This window comes from Eublepharis macularius, chromosome 5 (assembly GCF_028583425.1).
Source record: "Eublepharis macularius isolate TG4126 chromosome 5, MPM_Emac_v1.0, whole genome shotgun sequence".
Taxonomy (NCBI): Eukaryota; Metazoa; Chordata; class Lepidosauria; order Squamata; family Eublepharidae; genus Eublepharis; species Eublepharis macularius.
Window position 1 is genome coordinate 151,772,203 of NC_072794.1, and position 25,398 is coordinate 151,797,600.

Sequence of the window (25,398 nt, forward strand, 5' to 3'; positions counted from 1 at the left end):
CAAAATCAAAAAGAGTCCAGTAGCACCTTTAAGACTAACCAATTTTATTGTAGCATAAGCTTTCGAGAATAAAGTTCTCTTCGTCAGATGCATGATACAGAGACTGGTCAAATATAGAAGAGGAGGGAGGATATTTGACCAGTCTCTGTATCATGCATCTGACGAAGAGAACTTTATTCTCGAAAGCTTATGCTACAATAAAATTGGTTAGTCTTAAAGGTGCTACTGGACTCTTTTTGATTTGGCCACTGCTGTGATCTGCTTATCCTACTGTCTCTAGCAGCACCCCAAAGCATGAACCTGTTTCACAGGAGGGGAGTGAGAAGCCCCCTAAATTCCTAGGCTCGTCTTTCCTAGGGTTGCCAGCCTCCAGGTGGGGCCTGGAGTTCGCCTAGAATTACGACGGATCTCCAGACTATTGAGATCACTTCCTCTGGAGAAAATGGCTGCTCTGGAAGGTGCATTATACCCCACTGAGGTCCATCCCTTCCTCAGACTCGGCCCTCCATAAGCTCTAACTCCCCAAATCTTCAGGAATTCCCCAACCCTGAGTTGGCAACCCTATCTTCCAGCCACTAGAGGTACCTCCATTTTGCCAGGATTTTCAGCTTACATCCTGGTTTGATTTTGATTTGTTTCTTGGCATCCCCCCCCTCCCCATCTCCTAGCTACAGAGAAACCTGACAAAGGTGGTGAAACCAGCATAAGTCAAAGCAAACTGGGATTTGAATGATCATCTGTCAGCCGAAACCTTGTTTCACAAATGAACCATAGTTAAAATAAACGATGGTTTCACTGTGGTGTCTGAACCAAGCCTCATTCTTCACCAAATGTTCTACAAATGTATGTGAGCGTATGTGCTTGTATAATATCGCCCTTATGTAACAGTGTTCTTGCCCATATAGCCTATCATTAAAATACAGCGACAATGAATGATGACTTTCATTAGAGACCGAGAATGCAAATGAGTTTTCTTACAGAATGTTTATTGAATCAGAAGGAAATCAAAATATACAATTATCTAGAGTTCAGATGCTAGCTTTGAATTATAGCATTAGTCATTCTTCCTCCTTTTACAATAATGCAGGTATCTGGATTTACTAACAATATTATTAAACTTGCACGTCACAGGATCTTCATAAAGCTGGTACACTTGTTTTCAATCTTAGGATTTGGTGGATTTTTTTAAAAAAAGAAAGTAGCTTTAATCACAGACATAAATTAAGAAAACTGTCTGTAAAACTGTTCCCTCCCCTGAAGATAGAAAAAAAAAATTAGTAATACAAAAGTAAATACATCCTCTGAATTAATAAGAAAAAGGAGATCAGGTCTGCCCCCTTGTGTTGCTTTCTCGTTAATACTTTAATTACTCCCCCTAAGTTAATTTCTCCCGTTTTACTACATCATGGAAGAAACAGATGAGAATTCATTATAAATGTTGTACATTTCAGCCTTTAATTAATATTAATAGCTTGAGAACCAAATTGAAGCATACCTTAAAAGCTGATGATGCTATGATTATGGTCCTTTTAAACATAACCAACTTTAAAAAAAAACACTTTTCACTGTATAGTTTCTCAAAAGCTGGTTCTGATGGCTTCTTTAAATATTCGCAATTGTTCTCGTCTTCCTTGCATAATTTGGCCACCCAAACCAAATCCTTCCTATCACATGCATTTAACTATACTGGTTAACAATTTTAACAATCGGTCCCCTTTCTTACCTTGGAATAGTCTTAGAACTCGAAAGTTTAATGCAGTTCCATCTTCCTCCCACATTGGCCCTGTGCAGCTACAACACTTAACTCTCTCTCTGTCTCTCATTGAAGGGCTGCATCTGACTACTTAAACCATGGTAAGGATGGGAAGTCATAGGATTGGACCCTGCAGAAGATTTCCACACATGGAAGGAATGATTTTCACTGACCGCCCGCCCCCCCCCTCAGACCTCTGACTTCTCCCTCAAAGATGTTCCTGAGCATTTGGTGCTGCAGGGGGAGGGGAAATGCATGCAAGTCCCACTCCGTAGATAGAAATCTAATCCATTTTCTGAAATCTCTATCGGATTGAAGCCACGGTTTGAACTGAGTTTGCAAGCTATTGTTTATGCAGGCCAAGGATAAGCTTGGGGCAGGGTGTGCAGCTTGGATATAGTCCTGTTTGCTTTGCTTTTAGATGTCCAGACAACAACAACCATGTTGCTTCCCTGTGACAGAACTTTGTTTGGCAAGCCTGAATCATTTCACCACGTGTGTGTTTGCTTATTATTTTATTTATACCTTGCCTTTCTCACGAATGGGGATCCAAAGCAGTTCACATTGTTCTCCTCTCCTCCATTTTATCCTACAACAACCCTGTGAAGTAGGTTAGGCTGGAAATGTGTGATTGACCCAGGGTCACCCAGCAAACTTTCATGGTAGAGTGGGGATTTGAACCTGGAACTTTGAGATGCTAGTCCAACACTCTAACCACTACGCCACACTGGCTCTCACAGTCAGCGTGTGAGTTAAGGCAATTATACCTACAGCTAAGTGTTAAGTCTGCTCATATGTGAGAAAACTGTTTCCTTCCCAAATGAGGCTGTAGCTTGCTGGACTACTTGTTCCATACTCCTACATATTCATGACCAAAGTGTCATTCCTAGATCAGCCACAGAAAATAAACAGGCTCGTGTGTCAGAGAAGCTTTGGAAGCAAAATGCCTGGATCGCTTGCCTCTTCAGTGAAGGGATCTCAGATAACAAGGCAGGAAAGCTCTCTGATGGAGACCTTAGAGCTGCTGCTCTGAGAAAAAATAGTCCTGGGTTACACTGATCAGTGCCTGACACAGTACAAAGCAGTTTCATGTGGTCAGTGGCAGGAAGAACTGGATCTTTAGTCCACAGTTTTGCCGACCATTGTAAACATTGTGCTTTTAGCATCCTTTCCTAGATAGAGCTCCTCCCTCAGTCTATGCTGCCTTCTTGCCCTTGGCAAGGAAAGAACCTGTGCTTCTTGATTGCTCCTATTGCATTCTCGTTGTGATCCTAAATTCATGAGTTCAGTTGCCAACTCCAGGTAGGGAAATGTTTGGCAATTTGGGGGGATGGATCCTAGAGAAAGCAGGGTATGGGGAAGGGAGGGACCTCAGTGAGGTATAAAGCCATAGAGCCCGCCCTTCAAAGAAGCTTTTTTCTCTAGAACTGATCGCTGTAGCCTGGAGATCAGTTATAATTCTGGGAAATCTCCAGGCCCCGCCTGGAGGTTGGCAATCCTATCATGAATCTTGATTTAAAAGGTTTCATGCATTTCAAAGGTTATTAATAACCAGAAAAGCAATGGACTTTGTATGAAAATTTGGAAAGAAAAAAAAAGTTAAGGCACAGCTGAGACTGAAATATCTCAGCCCCACAAACTGTGGAGACGTAACTTGCATAGTACGTACATTACCAATGAATACACAGATTATGAATGTGCAAATTGGGTGGGCATAAAAGGGTCAGGTCATTTATTCCCAGGATTCTAGAGATCTGGCAAGCAAACCATTCAACTGTGGCCACACAGGAACAGGGAGTGGGGATTTTTGGGGAGTAAGCCCGAGCTACATGTGGGGATAGAAGCCTGTTGCTAAAAAAATTGACTTTTTTTTTAACAAAGGGGAGGGTTGTGCAATCGGGGGATGGATCCAGTGGTCCCCTTTCAAGCTGCTCTCACAGTCCTCACTTTTTCATTAATCTACCCCTCCCCCATCCTTCATTCATTCTTACAGCATGCTCATTGTTTCTAATTTATCTTTTGTGATATACTAGCTTTTGAATGAAAACATTCCACATAGGATGGTTTCAAAACGCACGCCCGTTTTGACCCTGAGGCTTAGCATTCATTTGGCAGCAGGCGTCCAAAAGCGGGGTGGAGGGGAGATATCAACCAAACCAGGAAGTCGATTTTTTTTAACTGCAGGGTTAGAAGTTATCAGGTCCAAGTGATTCTTCGGGAGCTTTAGAGGATTCATTACTTGGGTTTTGCAGGTGCTGGCACAAAAGACACGGGATCCGTTTGCACTTCAGCATCAGACATCCTTTTGGGGCTCTGTTGAAGGGGGAGGGAGGGAGGGAGGGAGGGAGAGAGATGAAAAGCTTAAGTATTATTATATTGAAGTCTTGCATAGTTTTTTTTAATGCAAACCCATTAAGTTTCTAGGCCACTTTATATATATGAAGTAGGCTGTACTCAGAGCTTTATTTTGCACTTTAAAAGTTATACTACAGTAAGTCACATTCTGTGTCAAAAAAGGTGAATCCTGCAACATCATGCAATTGGGCTTAATTTTGCACCATTTAATCTGCTCTTACTAATTGTCAGGGTCGAGGGGAATGGAGCTGTATGATCTCTGAAGCCCCTTTGGAATCCCATTCACTTTCCTCTTTGGTTTCTTGTTATTTCTTCAGGTGCCGTTCATAAACTTTCAGGCATAGCTTTGCACACATAAGGACTAGAACTTTATTTTCCATAATTTTTAATTAAAAAAAGTGAATTTCTGCACACATTCTGTACTTTTCTGTGCTTGTCCAGAACCATAGAATACATACAGCCCTGGTGCAGCAGGCCAAAGCTCCTTACACAATACATTTCAGAACAGTTTTTTGTATGTGGACTGCTAAACTTTGTCTTTTCCAATTTGCTCCTGTAGAATGCCAGTATACAGTAGGGCTTGATACATGCTGAATGTTAGGGAGAGATTATTGGGATTAGCTTCTTTAATTCTAACACATCATTATGTTCGATCCTGCTTATGAACATTATAAAAAAAAACCATTAGTGTTTCTACCTGTAAGGAATGTTAAAAAACAAGACCCTGGTGGTACTCAAGCAGGTCAAAGGTCTGTCTTGGGCTTTATTCCCCCTTACGGCAGACCGTAGGATTAAGAGAACAGCTCATGAAAGTAGGAAGTAAGCGGGTTGGATCCTACCAGTCTATTCCAGTGGTGCCAACGTGTTTCTCTGGTGCAAGGAGCATACCACAGATGGAAGAGTCTCCTCTCTCAATCCAGAGGAGTTATCCGTGTTATTATGTAGGTGCAAAATAGTAAAGAGTCCAGTAGCGCCTTTAAGACTAACCAATTTTATTGTAGCATAAGCTTTTGAGAACCACAGCTCTCTTCATCAGATGCAGATGAAGAGAGCTGTGGTTCTCGAAGGCTTATGCTACAATAAAGTTGGTTAGTCTTAAGGCGCTACTGGACTCTTTACTATTTTCCTCTCTTAATGGAACACATCTTGGGTGGGCGCAAGCCTCCTTGGATCAGAGGAATGTGCCAGTGCTAATGGATAAGACTGGTAAGAGCCAACCCATTTTATTTAAACAATGCCTACTACTCCGTGATTTACCATTAGAAACAAGCACCCAGGAGGACCCTGGCCCACAGGCTCACAATCTGAAATGTCAACAGCAATCTTGGTTAGTGATGCTCAGAATATGGAAACTGACGATGGAGGGTTGGGAGGTTGTGCCAAGAGTTTCAGATAGAGTCAGAGGCGGAGCCTTGGGAGTTTAAAGATTAGGTCTGAAAGCACTTGTGTTGACAGGTATAGATTAAGCAAAGTCTGTTGATTTATGTGGGATTGGTTTGTTTGTTGGGTTAAATTGTACTAAATGGGCTCCTATCATTGTGTCATATGAAGCACATGGGGCTGGGCTCAGTCACATGGTCATCAGTTTGATGCTCTGTTCCTAGAAGTAGATTGCTTAATATAGCCCACAGGCTATATAGACTTCCTTCCAGACATCCTGCTAGCAGGAGATAACATTCTGTATGAATGTCACAAGTCTGGAGAACTCATTCTAAATTCCACCAGCATCCAAAGCTGGGGCTTTTTTAAAGGATTTTATCACTTGCAACAAGAGCTCTGGCAGCCGGTGTGCATGGTTTCAGACCAATGAAAGACTGGATTTGTTTCTCAAGATTGGAATTTATTTATTTAATATACATTTTGCGGGGGGGGGAACACTTTGATTTCTGATTATCACGTTCTTATGCTGGCATTGTTTATTGCATTAGTGATGCTTGGATCTGATTTTAAGTGTCGAGTCTGTTTTGTGTGACTTTTCATTGCTTTGCTGTAAAACCAATGAAATTTTTTGTGCTCTAAAAAAAAAAAGATTGCCAACATTTGAAGAGGAGTTGATAGAGGCTGAGAACAGACAGTACTTTTCCAGAGAACTGAAAACGGTACAGAGCAGCTATCATACGTATACTCATTTCTGTTATTCCTTTATCATCTCTAATTAAAACAGGCTTTGTGGGATTTTGGAGCACATCAATGACTCTTCATCATAACACTTACAACTCTATCTAAAAAAACCCGCTTTCTTCCGGAAGATTGAAAATAGCAGCTGTCTACGAGAAACTCAGGAATATATTTAAATCATGGATAGCCTGAGCGGGGTGATCAGTGGCTGCTGTTTATAGATGAACCTGTGCATATTAACTTAGCTTCCAGCTAATATGCCCCACTTTCAGTTGCTAATTGCATTAATTAACATGTCTGGAAAGGCCACATGAGCCTGATCTCATCAGATCTCAGAAGCTAAGCAGGGTCAGCCTTGGTTAGTAATTGGATGGGAGACCTGCAACGAAGACCAGGGATGCAGAGGCAGGCAATGGCAAACCACCTCTGTTAGTCTCTTGCCATGAAAACCCCACAAGGGATTGCCATAAGTCAACCCTGACTTGAGGCTACTCTCCACCACCATGTTCGCTGCCCAATGTATAAAGTAGCTTAGTATAGTGATAAAGCCAATCCACGATTGCTGCTATGTGTATAAGACTGAAATAACATTTGAGCTTGCAACCCCCATCTGTCTCATAGACATGAACTCTATGCAGAATCCCATCTGTAGGGGACACCACACAGGGAAGGAGAGAGGGAATGAGTGTTCTGGCCCTGCCCCTTGCCTCCCCATGATCACCAAGTGGTCTGCATAGGGTGAATGTACAAAGGAAGCGCCTGCACATATGCCACGGGCATGCACATATGCTCCATGCATTCACTCCATGCATTTGCTCAGCCACTGCACAGAGGCTGGGGGCAGTGCCAGCATGCTCATGCCTGCTGTCCCTCCCAGCACACTGACTGCCCACATGGATGGGATGTCTGCACAAGGTTACTGTGATTCCTATAATTCATCCTTTCCTGTTTACAGCAAACCAAAGCTGCTTTCCTAATTAGCAAACTACACTTTGTATTTGCCCTCCAAAGCAGAAGTGCAGAGCACAGCTTGATTGTATTTTGCAATTCTGCTTGGGACGTCGGTAAGCATAGTTTTTCTGGTTCCGGTGTAAAGTTTTGAAACAGGGAGAGGGAGAATCCAGGAGAGGAGGAAGAAATGGAGAAGGAAGGAAGAGACAAGCCAAAAGCTGGTTCCAGGTGCCTGCAGGCGGCAACAAACCATAGCTTGCTGTTACCTCTTGCTTTGAAAACCCTCCAGGGTTGCCATAAGTTGGCTGTGATTTAATGGCACTTTCCACCACTACCAAATATCAAGAACGGAAAGGCTTCAATGGCCCCTCACATATACTGCACTATACCTGCTCTGGATTGCAGCTTCTGGGATTATTTTGCATTAAAAATCAAAACCCTAATTATTACTGAGCGACACCCTCCTAAACATCTGCAATTTTTTACTTCAATTTAGCAGATATAGTAATGATACAACTTGCTTTGTTTATTTAGTATTTTGTAGTTAAATGACTATTCAACTTACGTTTTATAATGTTGTAACCATTCAGACAAACTATATAGACCTTAGTGTAATTTACAATTTCTATTTTATAACTAGCTTTCGTATTGTTGTACTGTTAAAAATTATAAATAAAATATTTTTAAAAAATCAAAACCCTTCTGTAGAAAGAATCATGCTACTGAGTACCTTGAGATTTAAGTCAAGTGTGAAAAAGCATGCATACAAAATGAGTTACGTTCTTTTAAAAAATATTGAACGGGACCTTTCATTTTCAAGGATTTTTTTTTTAAAAAAAGAAGCATATACCACCTATTACTTGCATGCTTATTTTCCCACTTGACAAAAGGCGTATATATTTTACCACCAAAGCGAAAGAGGAAGCTTTCTTTCCATGCTCAGAAACATCTCACCTTCAGACATGGGGAGAAAATAGTAGCTATTAAGACAATGCTGTGAGTGTTAATGAATAACTCCTAAAACAGACATATCCAGCCCCATCTTAACTTTATACAAATATCCAGCCCCATCTTAACTTTATACAAATATGCTGGAGAATATAGAAAGTTGTTACCAGTGGCCACAAGCCTGCTCTTAATCTCCGGTGCCGTGCATTCAAACACCAATCAATAGTTTCTGATGAAAGAACCAATGAGCAGAGATTCATATCTGGTATACAAACCTGGCAGGTAGAGCAGCTTATCAGAAAATCCTGCAGGAGTACAAAACTTACAAGGTGTATGGTTTCTGACAGCAGCCAGTAAGTCTACCCCTTATTAAACAATTTTGACAAATTTTGTTGACCTGACCAACATAAAATGCGACTGGTGTATACTACTGCCATGTATACGCTTCTGCTGCTGTGCCAGGCCAGCACTGGGAATGGCTCCCAGGGCCCTGCTCTGCCCCTACAATAGAGGTTCCAGGCACTGCGCTACGTGCAGATCGCTCAAGAAAGATGAAAGGTAACGTACAAGGCCCTTAAAAAACCCTCCGAACGACTGTTTCTTCTCTGTCCTCTTGGGAACGTTTTCCTTCGTGGCGTCCCTTCCATTCTGAAGGGAGTCCGTCTCCGCGCCTTCTTGCTCCGAGGGTTCTTGCGGCTCTTTGGCTTCCTGTTTGCTTCCTTTCTCCTTGTTCAGCGTCTCTGTTGAGCTCTCTTTACTCCGAGCGCCTGCGGATTCTCGACTCTCGGCCTGGGTAAAGGGCCTGTCTGGGAAGTCCAGGGTCTAAAGCAGTTTCAAACAGTAGTTACTTTTTTTTAAAGAGTAAGAAATGCATTTGATTTGGCAGGAGGACCCCCAGTTTAGTTAATTTAAGTTTTGCCCTTTGACATCAACTGGATGGAAACCTGATGCTTTGTTATCTCAAGCAAGGTACACCTAACATTAGGGGTGTGCAAGCCAAAAATTTTCGGCTATAGCCGAAAGTAGAAAGCCGAAAGAAGATTCTCTATCGTTAAAGCCGAAAGCCGAAACAAGAATCTCTTTCGGCTTTCAGCTTTCGGGATTCTTTCGGGATTCTTTCGGCATTATTTCGGCTTTTTTCTATGGGAAAATGCCTCCGTCTTCCCGGACGTCTGGGGGAGGCATTTTCCCACCGAATAAGCCCAAAATTGGTGGGGACCTTCCTCTAACCCTTCTCTAACAACCACCCAAGTTTCAGACAGATTGGACTTTGGGGGGCCATGTTATGGCCCCCCAAAGCAGGTCCCCCCATCCTCCCATAAGAAAGCGAAGGAGCAGCATATTGTTAGCATGCTGCTGCTCATCTTTCTTCATTATTTCCTATGGGGAAAAAATGAAGAGGCAGGCTTCCTTTGCCAGGGGTGGCATTTTGCATGCAAAATGCCCCCCAGCCCTCTGGGGCCCTTCTCCCACCCTTCCTCCCACCCCCCACCAAGGCTCAGACTGCTCCCACTTGGGGGGGCATTTCATGGCCTTCCCAAGTAGGTCCTCTCAGCCCCTAAAGTCCACCCCTTACAGCCCCACACAAACCCAATTCCCCCCCAGCTGCCACACACAGACCCAAATCCCCACATTAGCCCCTCACAGACCCAAATCCACCCCCACCTGCCCCACACCCATAACCCCAGGAACAGGCTGGCAAAGGCCAGCCCTCTCCCTTTGTTCCCTATGCTGGGAACTTCTAAACTCTCTTTCCCTGGGCAATTCTGCACAGCCCAGAGGTGCCACAATGGTGGGCACACTTCTGAGTGCCAGCTGGTCCCTGTGAAAGAGCACCTGAACCACAGACACCCTCCCTCAAATTCCCCCACCACCTACAGAGATGGCTGGCCAGCCAGCCCCATTGTTCCCTATGATGGGAACCAACTGCACAACAAAGAATAAAACAAGAACAACACAAAATAAAGTTTTAAAAAAATTATTTTCTCCCTTCCAAAGTACAAGTAGGCAAAGCATTATGACACATTACACCAGCAGTCCCCCACACAAAAAAATTAAAACAAAACTCACTTAACATCAGAGAATCACAAAACACGATTCCTGTCAAAAACACTTTATTTCTTGAACAGCTTTAGGTTACACAGCAGGGGGGAACACCAAAGGGCATGGCAGCACTATCTTACACAAAAATAACACAACTCACTTAACATCAGAGAATCACAAAAGCACAATTCCTGTCAAAAACACTTTATTTCTTGAACAGCTTTAGGCTACACAGCAGGGGGGGAACACCAAAGGGCATGGAAGCAGTATCTTACACAAAAATAACACAACTCACTTCACATTAAAGAATCACCCCAAAAAATTGCAGTCAAAATCACTTTATTTCTGTAACTGCTTTAGGTTACACAGTAGGAAGGCACCACAGAGCAGGAAAGCAGTGTACTACACAAAAATAACACAACTCACTTCACATCAGAGAATCACACAAACACAATTGCTGTCAAAAACGGTGAAGTGGGTTGTATTATTTTTTGTAGTACATTGCTATCATGCCCTGTTGTGCCCTCCTACTGTGTAACCTAAAGCTGTTCAAGAAATAAAGTGTTTTTGCCAGGAATTGTGTTTTTGTGATTCTCCGATGTTAAGTGAGTTGTGTTATTTTTGTGTAAGATAGTGCTGCCATGCCCTTTGGTGTTCCCCCCTGCTGTGTAACCTAAAGCTGTTCAAGAAATAAAGTGTTTTTGACAGGAATTGTGCTTTGTGATTCTCTGATGTTAAGTGAGTTGTGTTATTTTTCTGTGTGGGGGACTGCTGGTGTAATGTGTCATAATGCTTTGCCTACTTGTAATTTGGAAGGGAGAAAAAAAATTAAAAACTTTATTTTGTGTTGTTCTTGTTTTATTCTTTGTTGTGCAGTTGGTTCCCATCACAGGGAACAATGGGGCTGGCTGGCCAGCCATCTCTGTAGGTGGTGGGGGAATTTGAGGGAGGGTGTCTGTGGTTCAGGTGCTCTTTCACAGGGACCAGCTGGCACTCAGAAGTGTGCCCACCATTGTGGCACTCCTGGGCTGTGCAGAATTGCCCAGGGAAAGAGAGTTTAGAAGTTCCCAGCATAGGGAACAAAGGGAGAGGGCTGGCCTTTGCCAGCCTGTTCCTGGGGTTATGGGTGTGGGGCAGGTGGGGGTGGATTTGGGTCTGTGAGGGACTAATGTGGGGATTTGGGTCTGTGTGTGGTAGCTGGGGGGAATTGGGTTTGTGTGGGGCTGTAAGGGGTGGACTTTAGGGGCTGAGAGGACCTACTTGGGGAGGCCATGAAATGCCCCCCCCAAGTGGGAGCAGTCTGAGCCTGGGTGGGGGGGTGGGGGGAAGGGTGGGAGAAGGGCTGGGGGGCATTTTGCATGCAAAATGCCACCCCTGGCAACACAAGCCTCCCCCAGCTGTCAGTGGTAGAGATTAGAGCACCTACTTGGGGAGGCCATGAAATGGCCCCCCCAAGTGGGAGCAGGCTGAGCCTTGGTGGGGGGTGGGAGGAGGGGTGGGAGAAGGGCCCCTGAGGGTGAGGGGGCATTTTGCATGCAAAATGCCACCCCTGGCAAAGGAAGCCTGCTTCTTCATTTTTTCCCCATAGGAAATAATGAAGAAGATGAGTAGCAGCATGCTAACAATATGCTGCTCCTTCGCTTTCTTATGGGAGGATGGGGGACCTGCTTTGGGGGGCCATAACATGGCCCCCCAAAGTCCAATCTGTCTGAAACTTGGGTGGTTGTTAGAGAAGGGTTAGAGGAAGGTCCCCACCAATTTTGGGCTTATTCGGTGGGAAAATGCCTCCCCCAGACGTCCGGGAAGACGGAGGCATTTTCCCATTGAAAAGCCGAAAGAAAGCCGAAAGAATCCCGAAACGTTTCGGCTTTTTTCTTTCGGCTACCCGAAACGTTTCGGCATTCCCCGAAACGTTTCGGCATTCCCCGAAAGAAGCCGAAACACTTTTGTTTCGGCATTCTTTCGGCATTCTGAATGCCGAAACGCACATCCCTACCTAACATTTCTTCTACACTGCCAATGGCTGGGTCCAAGCTGAGTCCCTATGGCGCCAGGGCTTAGTTTGGACCCCGTCACTGACAGCATGAGTTTGGAGTCGGTGCTCATCTCCTCCCACCCTGTTAAAGGCTGGAAGCACCCCGCAACATTATTGTGCCAACCCAAGCAGTTGTTTGGGGGGCATGGCTAGTGTACCAGCCACATGGCAACCCTGTATCCAGTATGTCCGAGGCATCACTCCTATACACGATTAACTTGGGTGTGAGCCCCATTGAATTATCTGGGACTGACTTTTAAGTCAATGTGCAGAGGATCGAAAGGCACCGCTTATGGAAAAAGGAGTTCATCCTGCTACCCTTGATCACATGAGTAGCCCCTCTCACAACTGTGGGGTTGCTTATGTGAATGAAATCTGCACCATCAGTTTTCTGCAAAGCATTTCTTTATGCACATTTTTCTTATTTCTTGCTGCATAATGAAAAAGGAAAAAAAAACATTTGACACAGGGCATGTCCAGAGGGCTCTTATTTTGGCAGGTCACCATGCCATTTTAGTATTTCCTTAGGGCACAGATGATGACAAATAACAATAGTTACAGCTGCTGTTCCTAGGCTGGGGCAGCACATCTGCTTGGCATGCAAAGGGTCCCAGGTTCAATCCCCAGCATCTCCAGTTAAAAGGACCCGGCAGTAGACAATGTGAAAGACCCCTGAGACCTGGTCCCAATCAGAGCAGACAATACTGATCTTGATAGGCCAATGGTCTGATTTGGCATAAGGCAGCTTCAAGTATATAATGCTTTAAGAGTGTCCAATAATCTTGCATCCCTTCTCTCGATGACCCTTACAACACCCCCAATAAAGCAACCCATTATTGTATTGGAGTCCCATACAGATGGGATGCTGAGACGGAGAGACAGGAGGAAATTTAAACTGGGCGCTTCCTTGCTCACAGTCGAGTGTTACGCTATGTCACCTTCCATGTGACTGATGCGCAGGATGCCTGTGCCAATGTTCAAGCATGTGTCTTCCTTGAGGAAAAGATACTCTGAGATAACTTCCAACATTTATTGGTCCTGAGTAGATGTCACTCAGGAGTCGCAACCAATCTGGAGCCCAAGAAGTTGCCATCTGGACACACCCCTTCAGAGACAGGCTTGGATTCCACGAACAAGTTAAGGGAATGCTGGATACTCTCTGCTGCCAGTCACGTTTCCTCTTGCACTGCCATTTGAGCAAGATCAATTGTTTTCAATCAGCCTTGGGCAAACAGAAGTGCTAACACATGAAGAGGTGTGTTTTGTAGCAGAGATTATTGAGCACACATAGAACTTGTTTGTAGGATCTGAGTGAGAAAGTTTTCTCATGCATGCAATACCACCATCACCAAAGAACAGTAACAATGTTCTTTTAATCCCAAACCATGAAGCAAGAAACCAAAACAGTTGCGGGGGAAGATGTAAGAAAGAGACATGAAAGAGAGTGGATACATGATACCAGGTTACAGAAAGGAAAGACAATCAGAACAATTTCCCCTGTTTAAGATTAAAATACTCCACCAGAAGATTGACAAACCATGATCTGATCAAAGAAATCTAATGCCACAGAAAATTCTGCATGGAATTGCAAATGGAGAAAATGTTTTCCTTTTTTTTTTTTTGCAATGCAACAACTATAACCAAGCAATTTATTACACCAAAGGAAGGAGGAAAAAAAGACATAGAAAAGGCTGAACGTTTACAGGATTCACAATGATACAGTTTTTAAAAGAACGAGAAAACAAGTGGCACTGTTAGTATTTCTGAATTGTTTTGGCTCTCCAATTATTATTTATCCTCTCCTTTACTCTAGACTGTATCCATCAGCCTTGGCTGTCATGTCTGAATTAGACATCGAGAAGCGAATAGTAGTGGATCTGGTCCAGCATTTCCACAGGCAGAAAGATTGTCCACTGAGAGCCTCACTACAAGTGACATCTTACACGCGAACGGCACTTGATCATTTTCACAAGTCTTTCTGGGAATTGAAGTCCCTCTCCCGCACCCCTTTTCCTTCTGTTTCTTCCCCTCTCTGTTAGAATGGCTGCCTGAAGAGATGGAGAAAGCCTACGGTAGCAGCTTTTGCAAATCGTCTTGCTGGGGGGTGGGGGATGCTCTGGAGAAAGCTGAGAAAGTCGCAGCTGCCCACCCCCAAAGATCATTGAGAGCAGGCTTGTGACTGGAGGAGCGATTTGCAAAAGCAGGCTTTCTCCGTCTCTTCAGGCAGCCATTCTAACAGAGAGGGGAAGGAACAGAAGGAAAAGCGGTGGGGGAGAGGGACTTCAATTCCCAGAAATACTTGCGAAAATGATCAAGTGCCGTTCACGTGTAAGATGTCACTTGTAGCGAGGCTCTGAGGAACACAACTTTCCCCCCTCCCACTGTAGCCAAATTGGAACGTTTCAGACTACAGAGGGAAAGAAGTGGCAAGAAAGTCGCTCTGGGGATTGGGAATCCTTCCACCCATGGAAACACTGCACTGGGCACAAGCCATTGACTCTTCCAAAAAGGCTCTATCCTGACGTGACCCTCAGTGTTTATAGGAACGAGGGGCGTATGGGAAAACATCAAATGCTCTGTCTGATTATTATCATTTAAAAGAGACACTGATAGCACAACTCTGTGCAGAGGTATCCCAGTCTAAGCCCATGGAATCAGATCAGATGGAAGCAACTTGTCATAAGATTACACTGTTGATTGAAAAGGGGACCATGCCCTGGTGCATAAAAAAACCCTCTGGTTTTGTAACAGTTCTATATTGTACAACCCTCTTCAGGAGTCTGTATGAGCACTGAATTCATTAAGTTTCGGGTAATGAAAATTTCTCTTGAGTAGTACCTCCAGAACAGTACTCCTTCACTGTGTATAACTGCTACAGAATTAACAGTTACTTGGTTTAAGTTTTGGTTAAAGCTCAAACCATGGCCGTTTCCACATGGCTTACCTTCTTCTGGAAAACAGCGTCTTCGCGCGCAAAATCGCGCTAGGAAGACGCTGGTATCACGCGAAATCACGCGAGAAGACGCTGTCTTCCGCTATAACAGTGTCTTCTCATGCGATTTCGCGCATGAAGATGCTGTTTTCCGGAAGAAGGTAAGCCGTGTGGAAATGGCCCATGTTTAGCAGGTTGAGAATGGGCCTTGGAGTCTGGAGTCCCCTCACACTGACATTAATTATAGTCAATTTCAGCATGAAATTTTTCAACTGAAGATAATGGGGATGTCAAGAAAAGCCTCTACTGGAGCCATGTAAAATATGTCCAGGATGTCATTTTATCCCTGGATCTGCAGGAATACTGGTATATTTTCCCCTAAATATCAGGAAAAGCAATGTAGGCAGCTAATCTGCAAGACTTCTCCATATTAATGTTTTAAAGCCCCCAAATTGACACGTTTAATATTGATGGAAACAAGATCGGGAAATACAAAATGAAAGCTATAAATAATGAGCCATATGTTCATCCCTCTCATTGTAGTGGCAGATCTAAACCTGACAGCCTGTCTCGGCTCATAAGCGGTTAGTGCTCCTCGGGAAAGGAAAGCCAGATTAAGAGGATGACATGTTTTCCTAAGGATTTCTTCTCGCCTCAGCTGTAGCGGCTGAAAGAAAGATTCTCGCTGGCTTCGAAACTGAATCACAGTCAAGCTCCTGCATCTTTCATTGATGACATTTTAGCAGAGGTACAGCAAATGAGACCAAAGAGGGCGCTGGCCTCACCAAATGGCATCTTCTACTGCCGGTTCAGAATGGAACACTAAACACTAAACAGTCAGATTTTATTGCTCTTCAGTGACCTCTTCCCCTTCTTCACTTGCCTCCCCGGTTGTCACTGCAGGGTTAAATAGAGGTGATTAGGGACAGCTTCTCTTAGCGACTGTGCAGTGCTGCAAGGACTCCTTTGCAAAGATGCTTCAAGCGGGACAGTTGGCTGAACAAACTGTTCACCCCAGTGCCATCTTTGCAAACCCTGATATTACAAATTAAATACATGCCCCCTTTACACACTATGCATATTTCAAATGGCTTTCTGTTTTATTATTTACACCTTTCTTTTGAAGAAAACTAAGAGTGGCATGCCTGCCTGCCACATGATCTTATGCAAAGGGCCCAATAATCCCTTCTGCAGACTGTTTTTTGAAAAGGGGTTCTGCATCCTGTCACAGTCCAATCTGGAATAGTAACATTGCATTTGGGAATAGAACAGAACACACAGATGATGTATGACTGTGCAGGGTACATGGTCCCCATTCTGTGAATTGTCTCATGGAAATCTACCTGTAGGCTGCTGACCTCTTATCCAGACAATTTAGAGGGCTCATCCTGAGGAACTCAGGGCCAAGCTAGACTTGTAGGTTTTTAAAGAGTTGGGTCTGGGTTCCCGAGATCCCTGCAGCTTCACAGCAGCTTTGGGGAGTAGCTGTTAAAAACAAAGGAGACCCTAAATGGCCACGGAATGCCTCCATGGGGGGAGGAGGGGCTCCACCTTCTCCCTCAAGCCATTTCGCCATGTCAAAATAACAACAACAACAACAACAACATTCGATTTATATACCGCCCTTCAGGACAACTTAATGCCCACTCAGAGCGGTTTACAAAGTATGTCATTATTATCCCCACAACAAAACACCCTGTGAGGTGGGTGGGGCTGAGAGAGCTCCTAGAAGCTGTTATTGACCCAAGGTCACCCAGCTGGCTTCAAGCGGAGGAGTGGGGAATCAAACCTGGCTCTCCAGATTAGAGTCCTGCACTCTTAACCACTACACCAAACTGGCTCTCAAATAGCAGGGGAGGGAGGTTTTTTCCTTGTTTTTTTCTGCTCCACGTGGAGTGTTCTGTACATGTAGAGCAGTAAAAACAGGGAAAGGGACTCCTCTTGTGCTATTGAGACATGGGGAAATGGCTGGAGGGGGAAAGGAGGAGCCCCTCTTTCACCCACAGAGGCATTCTGAGGCCATTTGGGCTCTCTTTTATTTTTTAACAGCCATTTACTTTTTAACTGCTATATAGCTGTGGAAACCTGAGTTGAGTCTGGGGAACCCTGTATAATCCTGCACGTCTAGCCTGGCCCCAAGACTACATGTTGTCACAGAATTAGAAGGCTACTACTTATATGATTCACATTTCACACCGGAGAGATCAAGAGTCCAGGCCAATTGGTCCAGTGTAACAAGGCTGTAGTGGAACAATTTCTGACTTACTCATTTTTAGAGATGCACTTTCAAAGAAGATTAAGAAAAACCCTAACAGTGCCACAATGAATCCAAACATTATTAGGAAACAAAGTATGAGTGAAATACAGTGTCAGAAGCTGAACTTGATGTAACAGAGACTTTTTATGAAACCATGACAGTCTTATAAGAAAACAAAGAAAGGCAGGGCCAGTTCAAGATATTCGGTCACCACAAATTAATCATCAGCGGAACCTGCTGCTACTGGACTTACCTCGGGAATTCACTGTCTTGGTAGTGATATGGGCCCAGGAGGTTTTATTTATTTATTTATATTTTATTTTATTTTATTTTAACCTGCCCTCCCCACAAGCGGGCTCAGGGCAGGGTACAACATTGATTAAAATACAACTTAAAATCAATCATAAAAACAGCAACAGATAAAATGCTGTACCCCTTTCGGGGCAACCAGCACCAGTGGACTCTTCATACCCCTTGTAGAGGGAGACCAGTGGAAGGCTCGGCAATGATGGGCTAAAATTAGCTTCCACCATATGCCTGGTGGAACAGGTCTGTCTTACAGGCCCGCCTAAATGACACAAGATCCTGGCGGGCCCAAGTGTCCTCAGACAGAGGGCCAAGCTACACATGACGAATGACACTTGAACGGCAAGTGGATTGAGTGGAGGGCAAGTGAACAGGGAGAAATACACTTGCCATTCAAGTGTCATTTGTCATGTGTAGCTTGGCCCAGAGAGTTCCACCAGGTTGGGGCCAGGACCAAAAAGGCCCTGGCCTTGGTAGAGGCCAGCTGAGCCTCCCTCGGGCCAGGGACCACCAGTAGATGTTTTCCAGTTGAACAAAGTGCTCTCTGGGGTACATACATTTTGCCAGTCCTCTCCTGTGCCCCTGATATCTGAGAGTGAGTTAAACCCCCAAAGGGCATCAGTGCCCTCCTCATTGTGCCACCCAGCAGTTGCTTAGATTGTTTGGCTGGAGAACCGGCCCTGAGTAAAGCTCCAGGAAGTGGAGTATAACTGATCCCATCACCAAAGGAAGAGTGGATTCCAGACACTTACTTGCTGGTTAGGCGTTGGGACATTTACCTCTTCTGAAGGGGTTATCCCTGCATCATCTCTGGCTGACTAAAATAGCAAAGGATTATATGCATTTCTAGAGTGTTTCCATGGTAAGCATATCAAATGGTTGGACACTAGCAGGTTCGTGAATCTCCAACATTGCCTTTGAAGGGAGAAAGCTTTTCTGTCTGACTGCAACTCAGGGCCTGCATAGCCCCCTCCTCTTCCCATGCTAGGGAGATTCCTGGGTTTGTCCTATTTGGACACAGGTGGGGACTCCACACTTCTTTAGCTGGCATGCTTCATGCTGCTCTGAGAATGGGCAGCTCCTTTGGGCAAGTCCAGGTAGAGCTCATTGAGGGATTCTCCCAGGGCATGGGATGAAAGATCAGCAGGCAAGTGGGCCCATTGAGGTTGACAGGACTTAATCCTTGGCCTTGAGATTTTAGGGGCTTATTCTCAGAGCCTCAGGACTGTCAGCTAGCCCACAGAGTTTCCTGTATGTGGTAACAAGGGCACATATATATTTCCAGAGGAGAGGCGATAATTTGGTATCAAAAGTTCAATGGCATTTTATGTTTAGCACATTTCCATCTTATTTTAATAAATGATTTTGATTGGTAAATAGCCCATCTCTTCAAAATCACAAGACAGTGACTACATCCAGGCCTGGGGACAATACAGCGGAGTGTGAAAATGCCGCCCTTAGTATTGCTATTCGGTGTGACATCATCAGGCCCCGTCCCTTGATATCATCACCCCACGACTCAGAGTTTGGCATCCTGGGGACCTGGTAATTCTGGAGCCCATAGTGAAGCGACATGTACACCAAGTCCCAGGCTTAATTTCCAATATCCCCATTTAAGGCAACAGAGCTGGAGAGATGCTGCCAGTCAAAGTAGATAGTATTTAGTCTAAATGGACTGAACAGTTTGATTCAGTACAAAACAGCTTTGTATGTTACACACCAGATAGGTTTCTATGGCAGGGGTATTGATAAATCAACACCAGATGAAATTGTTCTCCATCTTGGCAAAGAATGAACCAAAGTTGGTTTACAGATTGCTGCTTGGACCATATCGAAACAATCCCAGAATTTTATGATACTTTTTTTACAGTATATATAATTGTCAGTTTTAAAATTATATAGAAGCATGTTTTTTTTTATCAATTTCCATTCATGCCTTAGATCTAGATGGGTAGCCAGGTTACTCTGTCTATAGCAGTAGAAAAGAGCAAGATTCCAGGAGCACCTATAAAACTAACAAAACCTGTGGTAGGGTGTGAGTTTTTGTGAGTCACAGCTCACTCCAGATGCCATTTATGCCTTGTAATCTACATTTTCCATTATAAAGCCCATCCCATGACTATCAAATAGGGAATATTCTTAAAGGGCAACTGTCCCCAAGGAATAAAAGTTTAGCATTTATATGAATAACAACATCCGTGAGATTTGTTATCAGTTTATGAAATAGCTATTAAGGATAAGTGAGAAATAATAACAGGCCATTCTGACCTCTCTTCCTCACCCCTTCTGCCTTTCTGCTGTTTGTAGCTTTTGGTATAACTTTCTCTGACAATTGAAAATAACACTTCATGCATCTGATGAAGTGAGCTCTGACTCATGAAAACTTGTGCTGCAATAAACATGTTGTTTTTTTGAAGGTGCTGAAAGACTTACTTGGAGTTAAAACAAGAAACCGTTTTAAAAGCTACCTTTTTGTGGGTTTTGCACACTTTGCCTTGACTGTGAATTAGACCTTTGATGTGGTGTCAGAAAGATGACTGAAGAACAGACTCTCACATTCCCTGGACATAAGCAGTGGAAGCTCAAATAATAGATGCAACAACTTTCCCTTCCTTGAAATCAGGGATATCCAATGCATGTTCCATAGAGATATTTATTCCATGCATTGGGAATTCACGGACTCTAATTCCATTTTCCACCAACTGTGTGAGCCGTGAAAAGGAATAGCACAGCTCAAAGTATCTGAAAGCACGGTCCATTGGAGAGGATGGCAATGGGTGCAAAACACCAGCAACTTTAAGCTGCGTAGTAACCCACTCAAAGACATCTTGTGTTGCCATCAGTATAGAAGTGGGACAAACCAACAAGCTTGGAATACTCTAAGTGTTAGACTTATGGCAACAGAAACCAGTTTAGTAAACAGTTTGGAAGTCGACTGCACTAAGGCTTTAAATATATATGTGGTGGAGAATGCCCTCAAGTCATAGTCGACTTATGGCGACCCCTGGTGGGGTTTTCATGGCAAGAGACTAAGAGCAGAACCACAAGTGACAAAAGGCACAGATTTGACACTTGTCAGCTTCCCTCAAGTTCTGATGGGAAATGTAGGCAGCTTGGCGGAATGTTGGACAAGTGACAGTTGAAAAGTCCATTGGACAGCAGTCGGAGAGCCAAGCTGGAAGACCAGGATGCCTACATTTCCCATCAAAACTTGAGTGAAGCTGACAAGTGTCCAATCTCTGCCTTTTGTCACTTGTGGTTCTGCTCTAACAGAGGTGGTTTGCCATTGCCTGCCTCTGCCACCCTGGTCTTCCTTGGAGGTCTCCCATCCAATAACTAACCAAGGCCAATCTTGTTTAGCTTCTGAGATCTGACAAGATCAGGCTCACCTGGGCCATCCAGGTCAGGGCTTAAATATACATAGATGTGCCATTTTAATCGCAATCTTCCAATACTTGGTTGTATGCATACAGCTAATGCTTAGCATGTAAGCCACAACTGGGTGGGAAAGGCAGGCCAAATCTTTTGCTTCCCTCCAAGGTTCTCTCTTTCCTGCTTTCACTGTGAGAGGACAAAAGAGAAAATTGCCAGAACAACACAGAGATATGAGAATGGTGAAGCCTGTGTTCAAACTGGGAGAAACGGGCGCTCCCCAGATGAAGTGTTGGAAGGAAATACCATACTGTACTCACTTAATTGCCATATAACTTCTGAAAGTATTTTACAAGGCATTGGGAATCCATCAATGAAACTTTGTTGGCATCTACTTGTTTTTTGTTTGTTTATTACTTATGGATGGGGGAAACTTATTGTTAAACCCCTGACTGGTGCTAATGGGATGCTTTCTTCAAGCCAGAGGGGTTGGGGAGGAACTAGTGGAGCCATGTATTTATTTATTTAAATGATTTCTAACTCACCTTTCTCCATATAGACCCCAAACACTTAAGCTTCCACTGCTTATGTTCTCTTTCAGCCCAACCTATCATGGAGGGTTGTTGTGAGGATAAAATGGAGAAAGAAGAACCAAAGATACTCTTCTGAGCTCTTTGGACAAGGATGGAATAAAATGTCCTAGACAGACAGAACAAACAGAAAGGAGTGGCTGCTTATGGTTTCCTGGGTCATGTTTTATATTCCTTCCCTCTACGTTAAAATATATATTTTTCCTTCTTACCAACTTAAAGAATTTCCTCAGGTTTGTTTTGGAAGGCTTTTCCTCTCCTTTGGATCTTGTTTCTGCTGCTTCCAGGCTTCTGCTTTCAGTTTTTGCAGGGGCTTCGGGGGCGGCTTCCATTCTCTCTGTGTTTATCACCTCTATGTCATCTGTCGGAGTCTGCAGATTATTGGCAGAATTTTTTAAAAAAATAAAAGTAATGCATCCATGACAATGCAGCTAGATATATCGAGACAATCTGTTTTGCAGAATCTCATGCAGGGGCAAAAAATAAAATAAAATCCAATTTTGTCAAATTGAAGAGCTAAAGAGATTTTTCTAGGAGTCAGATTGGAAGAAGGGAGACAGAATGACCTGAGTGTGCCAGTAAGAGAGGAAGATCCTGTTCTAGCTGGCTCCTCTCCTTCCCTATTTCCTCTGAATCAGTGCTTAATTAAGAGGGATTCAACCTGGAAACTATCGCCTCTGATGTAGGAACTTCTGTGCTGACTGCCATTAGGGACAGATATCAGCCAGAGTCTTCCTGCCCTCCAGTATGGGAGACGGAGAAACCATCTTCCTAATCTTTACCAGTCCTGCTGATAGTAATCATTAGGACCAGTTCTGAAGTCACTGATGGGCTATCTGGATTTTTACACTCCTGATCCCATCTCTCTTTCCCCCACCTATGAACCACAACTAGATTTTCTTGTGAGAAGATTCTTAGGTCCTAATCCAGCATCTCTCTACACGATACATCTGACATGGGGATGCTAAAGTGTAGGGAGACATAATGTTAGCTGGGAAGTGTAGTTTAAAAAGACAGAGCTGGCTGAGATCATTCCTCAGAGGGTTTGTTAATTTCATCTTCACCTCCCTGAAAGGGAAGTGAAATTGACAGAGCGATCTCCTCTGGTTCTGTCCGGCTTCCCGGCTATCACTGCATCTTCCTACACTTGAGCGTCCTCATGTAAGGTGTCTCATGTAGAGAGACTCCCAGTGATGTATATGTCTGAGTGCCATCAAGTCACAACCAATTTATGGCAACCCCATCAATGGGATTTTTATAGGAAGATACATTCAGAGGTGGTTGGCCATTGCCTTCCTCCAATCTTCCTTGGTGGTCTTCAGCCTAAGTACTGGCTAGGGCTGATGCCCTGACCTGGACAACCCACACTAGCCTGATTTCATCAGATCTGAGAAGCTGAGCAGGATCAACCTTGGTTAGTACTTGGATGGGCAACTAGCAGGGAAGGCCAGAGTTGCTATGCAGAGGCAGCCAATGGCAAACCATTTCTGTTCTCTCCTGCCTTGAAAACACTATGGGGTTGGCATGTCAGCTGCAAATTAAGAGCACTGTAAACACACAATCCAGTGATACTTAAACACAGCCCTGTTTTCCTGCTTCTACTTCCCAGTGTAGTGAAACTTACCTGCATTTCTACAGTGTTTTGTTGCTCCTGTAAATGGCAACCGATGATGTGGAGAGAAGGGTGGGGAAAGTCAGAATGTCATAGGATCAGAATATGGGTAATCTTTGAGTGTCTCAACATGAGACATCTGACACATGAAGAACATATGTTGGGAGATGCAATGATAGCTGGGAAGGGAAGTTTAAGAAGACAGAGCCGGGCAAAGGCTTTGCTATACACTGGAGCTGTGTGAAGGGTCTGTGAAATGCCAGAAGGTAACTTCAGCCCATCAAACCTGCCCAGGTCCAAGCCCAGCTCTGAAAGGCAGCTCCAGCCCATTTCCTTTCCTTGTTTCCCTCTGGTTGCGATCCCACACTGTTTTAGACTGGAGAGGTGAAATTGACAGAGTCTTAGGGGAGGCAAAGATGAAATTAACAAACCCTCTGAGAAGCGTCTCCCAGCTAAATGCATCTTCCTACACTTGACAAACACATGCTGCTTTGTCATGTCCAAAGTAATGCACAAATTTCACCTGCTTCAGAAATACATGCTTCTCACCATGGGTTGTGATGCCCAAATTCCCCATTATCTATTCACTTAAAAGATTTATGCCCTGCCTTTCCATCTTTGAGAAAGAATCAGAAGGCAGTTTCCAACATTTTAAAAATAAATAAATAGCAACATCATTTTTTTGGGCTGCTCCAGCCCATTTCCTTTCCTTGTTTCCCTCTGGTTGCGATCCCACACTGTTTTAGACTGGAGAGGTGAAATTGACAGAGACTTTGGGGAGGAGAAGATGAAATTGACAAACCTTCTGAGGAGTGATCTCCACCAGCTCTGTCTTTTTAAACTATGCTTTCTGGCTAACATTGTGTCTCCCTACACTTGATGAACATGCACTGAGGCGTCTCGTGTAGATAGAGACTTTGACTACATATCATGAAGGAGGAGGAAGAGACTCAAAATGGAGCTGCTGTTTCTGGCAACAGCCCTGTTCATCATGACATGTAGTTCTACCTTAAAATTCAAGCACTGGGCAATCATTAGCAATTTAGCTTTTATTGTTTTTAACATTCACATTGTACCTTCACATCCTATCTTACTTCTTTGCAACACTCCTCTTACCTTCTGATTGGGATATAATGACTCAGTTCTCCTTTGCTACTTGTATCTGATGAAGAGAACTTGACTCTTGAAAGCTTATACCCCAGAAACTCTCTTATTGGTCTTTAAGGTGCTATTGGACTTGAACCTTGCTCAATAAACGTTCAGTCAACTACATTTAATATTGCTTATTTAATACATCTATATCTCCCTCTTTTGCTTCAGCACAAAGGGTTCGCATGAAGTTTGTCATCCAAGCAAAGCGAGAGGGCAGAGTCAGACCTGCATAGCTTCAGTAAAGTAGTTGAATCATCTGCCTTCTAACCATACCTGGTCCCATTCCACGTGTTACATGGGAGGTCTGAGAGTAGATAGCCCAAATTTATTTTAGCATAAAATCCAGTTGGTGCATGTGTTTTCTAATTCGGATCTGATCCAATGGTACTGGGCAGAGGGAAGATGGTTCACCGTTTCCCTTTCCTTGATAGAAAGCTCTCCCCTCCAACTGCTGCTAGCCCCAGTGAGGAAGAAAAACAAGAATCTGTGTTAAATATTGTGGCTAACAGCAGTTGGGGGCAGTGGGGGGATTCCTACTGGAGAAACAAAGAGGAAAGTTTGACCATCCTGTTATAGCACAAAGACCCGGATCAAAATTCATCTCCCCACAGCTGCTTTTCAGCGTTAAGGCAAACGTTGTGAGACCGCACCTCTCCCAACACAGTATGGTTCAGCTCTCAGTCAGAACAAATAATACAATTGCATTAAAAAGAATCGGCTCCATTATTCGTCTTAGCAGCAGGGCTTTTTTTCAGGGGGAACGCGGGGGAACGGAGTTCTGGAACCGCTTGAAAATGGTCACATGGCTGGTGGCCCCGCCCCCTCATCTCCAGACAGAGGGGAGTTGAGATTGTCCTCCATGCCACCAGCCATGTGACCATTTTCTCTGAGGGCAACCCACTGAGTTCCACTACCTCTTTCCCCAGAAAAAAAGCCCTGCTTAACAGCAATCTGTGAGAAGGTTCTCAGGATGT

General features: G+C 44.0%; 1 protein-coding gene across 2 annotated transcripts in view; it reads right to left on the bottom strand.

Annotated features, from left to right (window-relative positions):
• Nucleotides 1-965: 965 nt before the first annotated feature.
• The window catches only part of BCAS1 (brain enriched myelin associated protein 1), a 71,217-nt gene continuing 46,784 nt past the window's right edge, over nucleotides 966-25,398 (bottom strand). For both annotated transcript variants that reach the window (XM_054981802.1, XM_054981801.1), the window contains 4 exons: nucleotides 21,873-22,031; nucleotides 18,451-18,516; nucleotides 8,693-8,947; nucleotides 966-4,066 (listed from right to left, as the gene is read on the bottom strand). In XM_054981802.1, coding sequence (XP_054837777.1) covers nucleotides 3,989-4,066; nucleotides 8,693-8,947; nucleotides 18,451-18,516; nucleotides 21,873-22,031 — 558 coding nt within the window. In that variant the 3' untranslated portion in view covers nucleotides 966-3,988. The remainder of the gene's footprint in view (nucleotides 4,067-8,692; nucleotides 8,948-18,450; nucleotides 18,517-21,872; nucleotides 22,032-25,398) is intronic.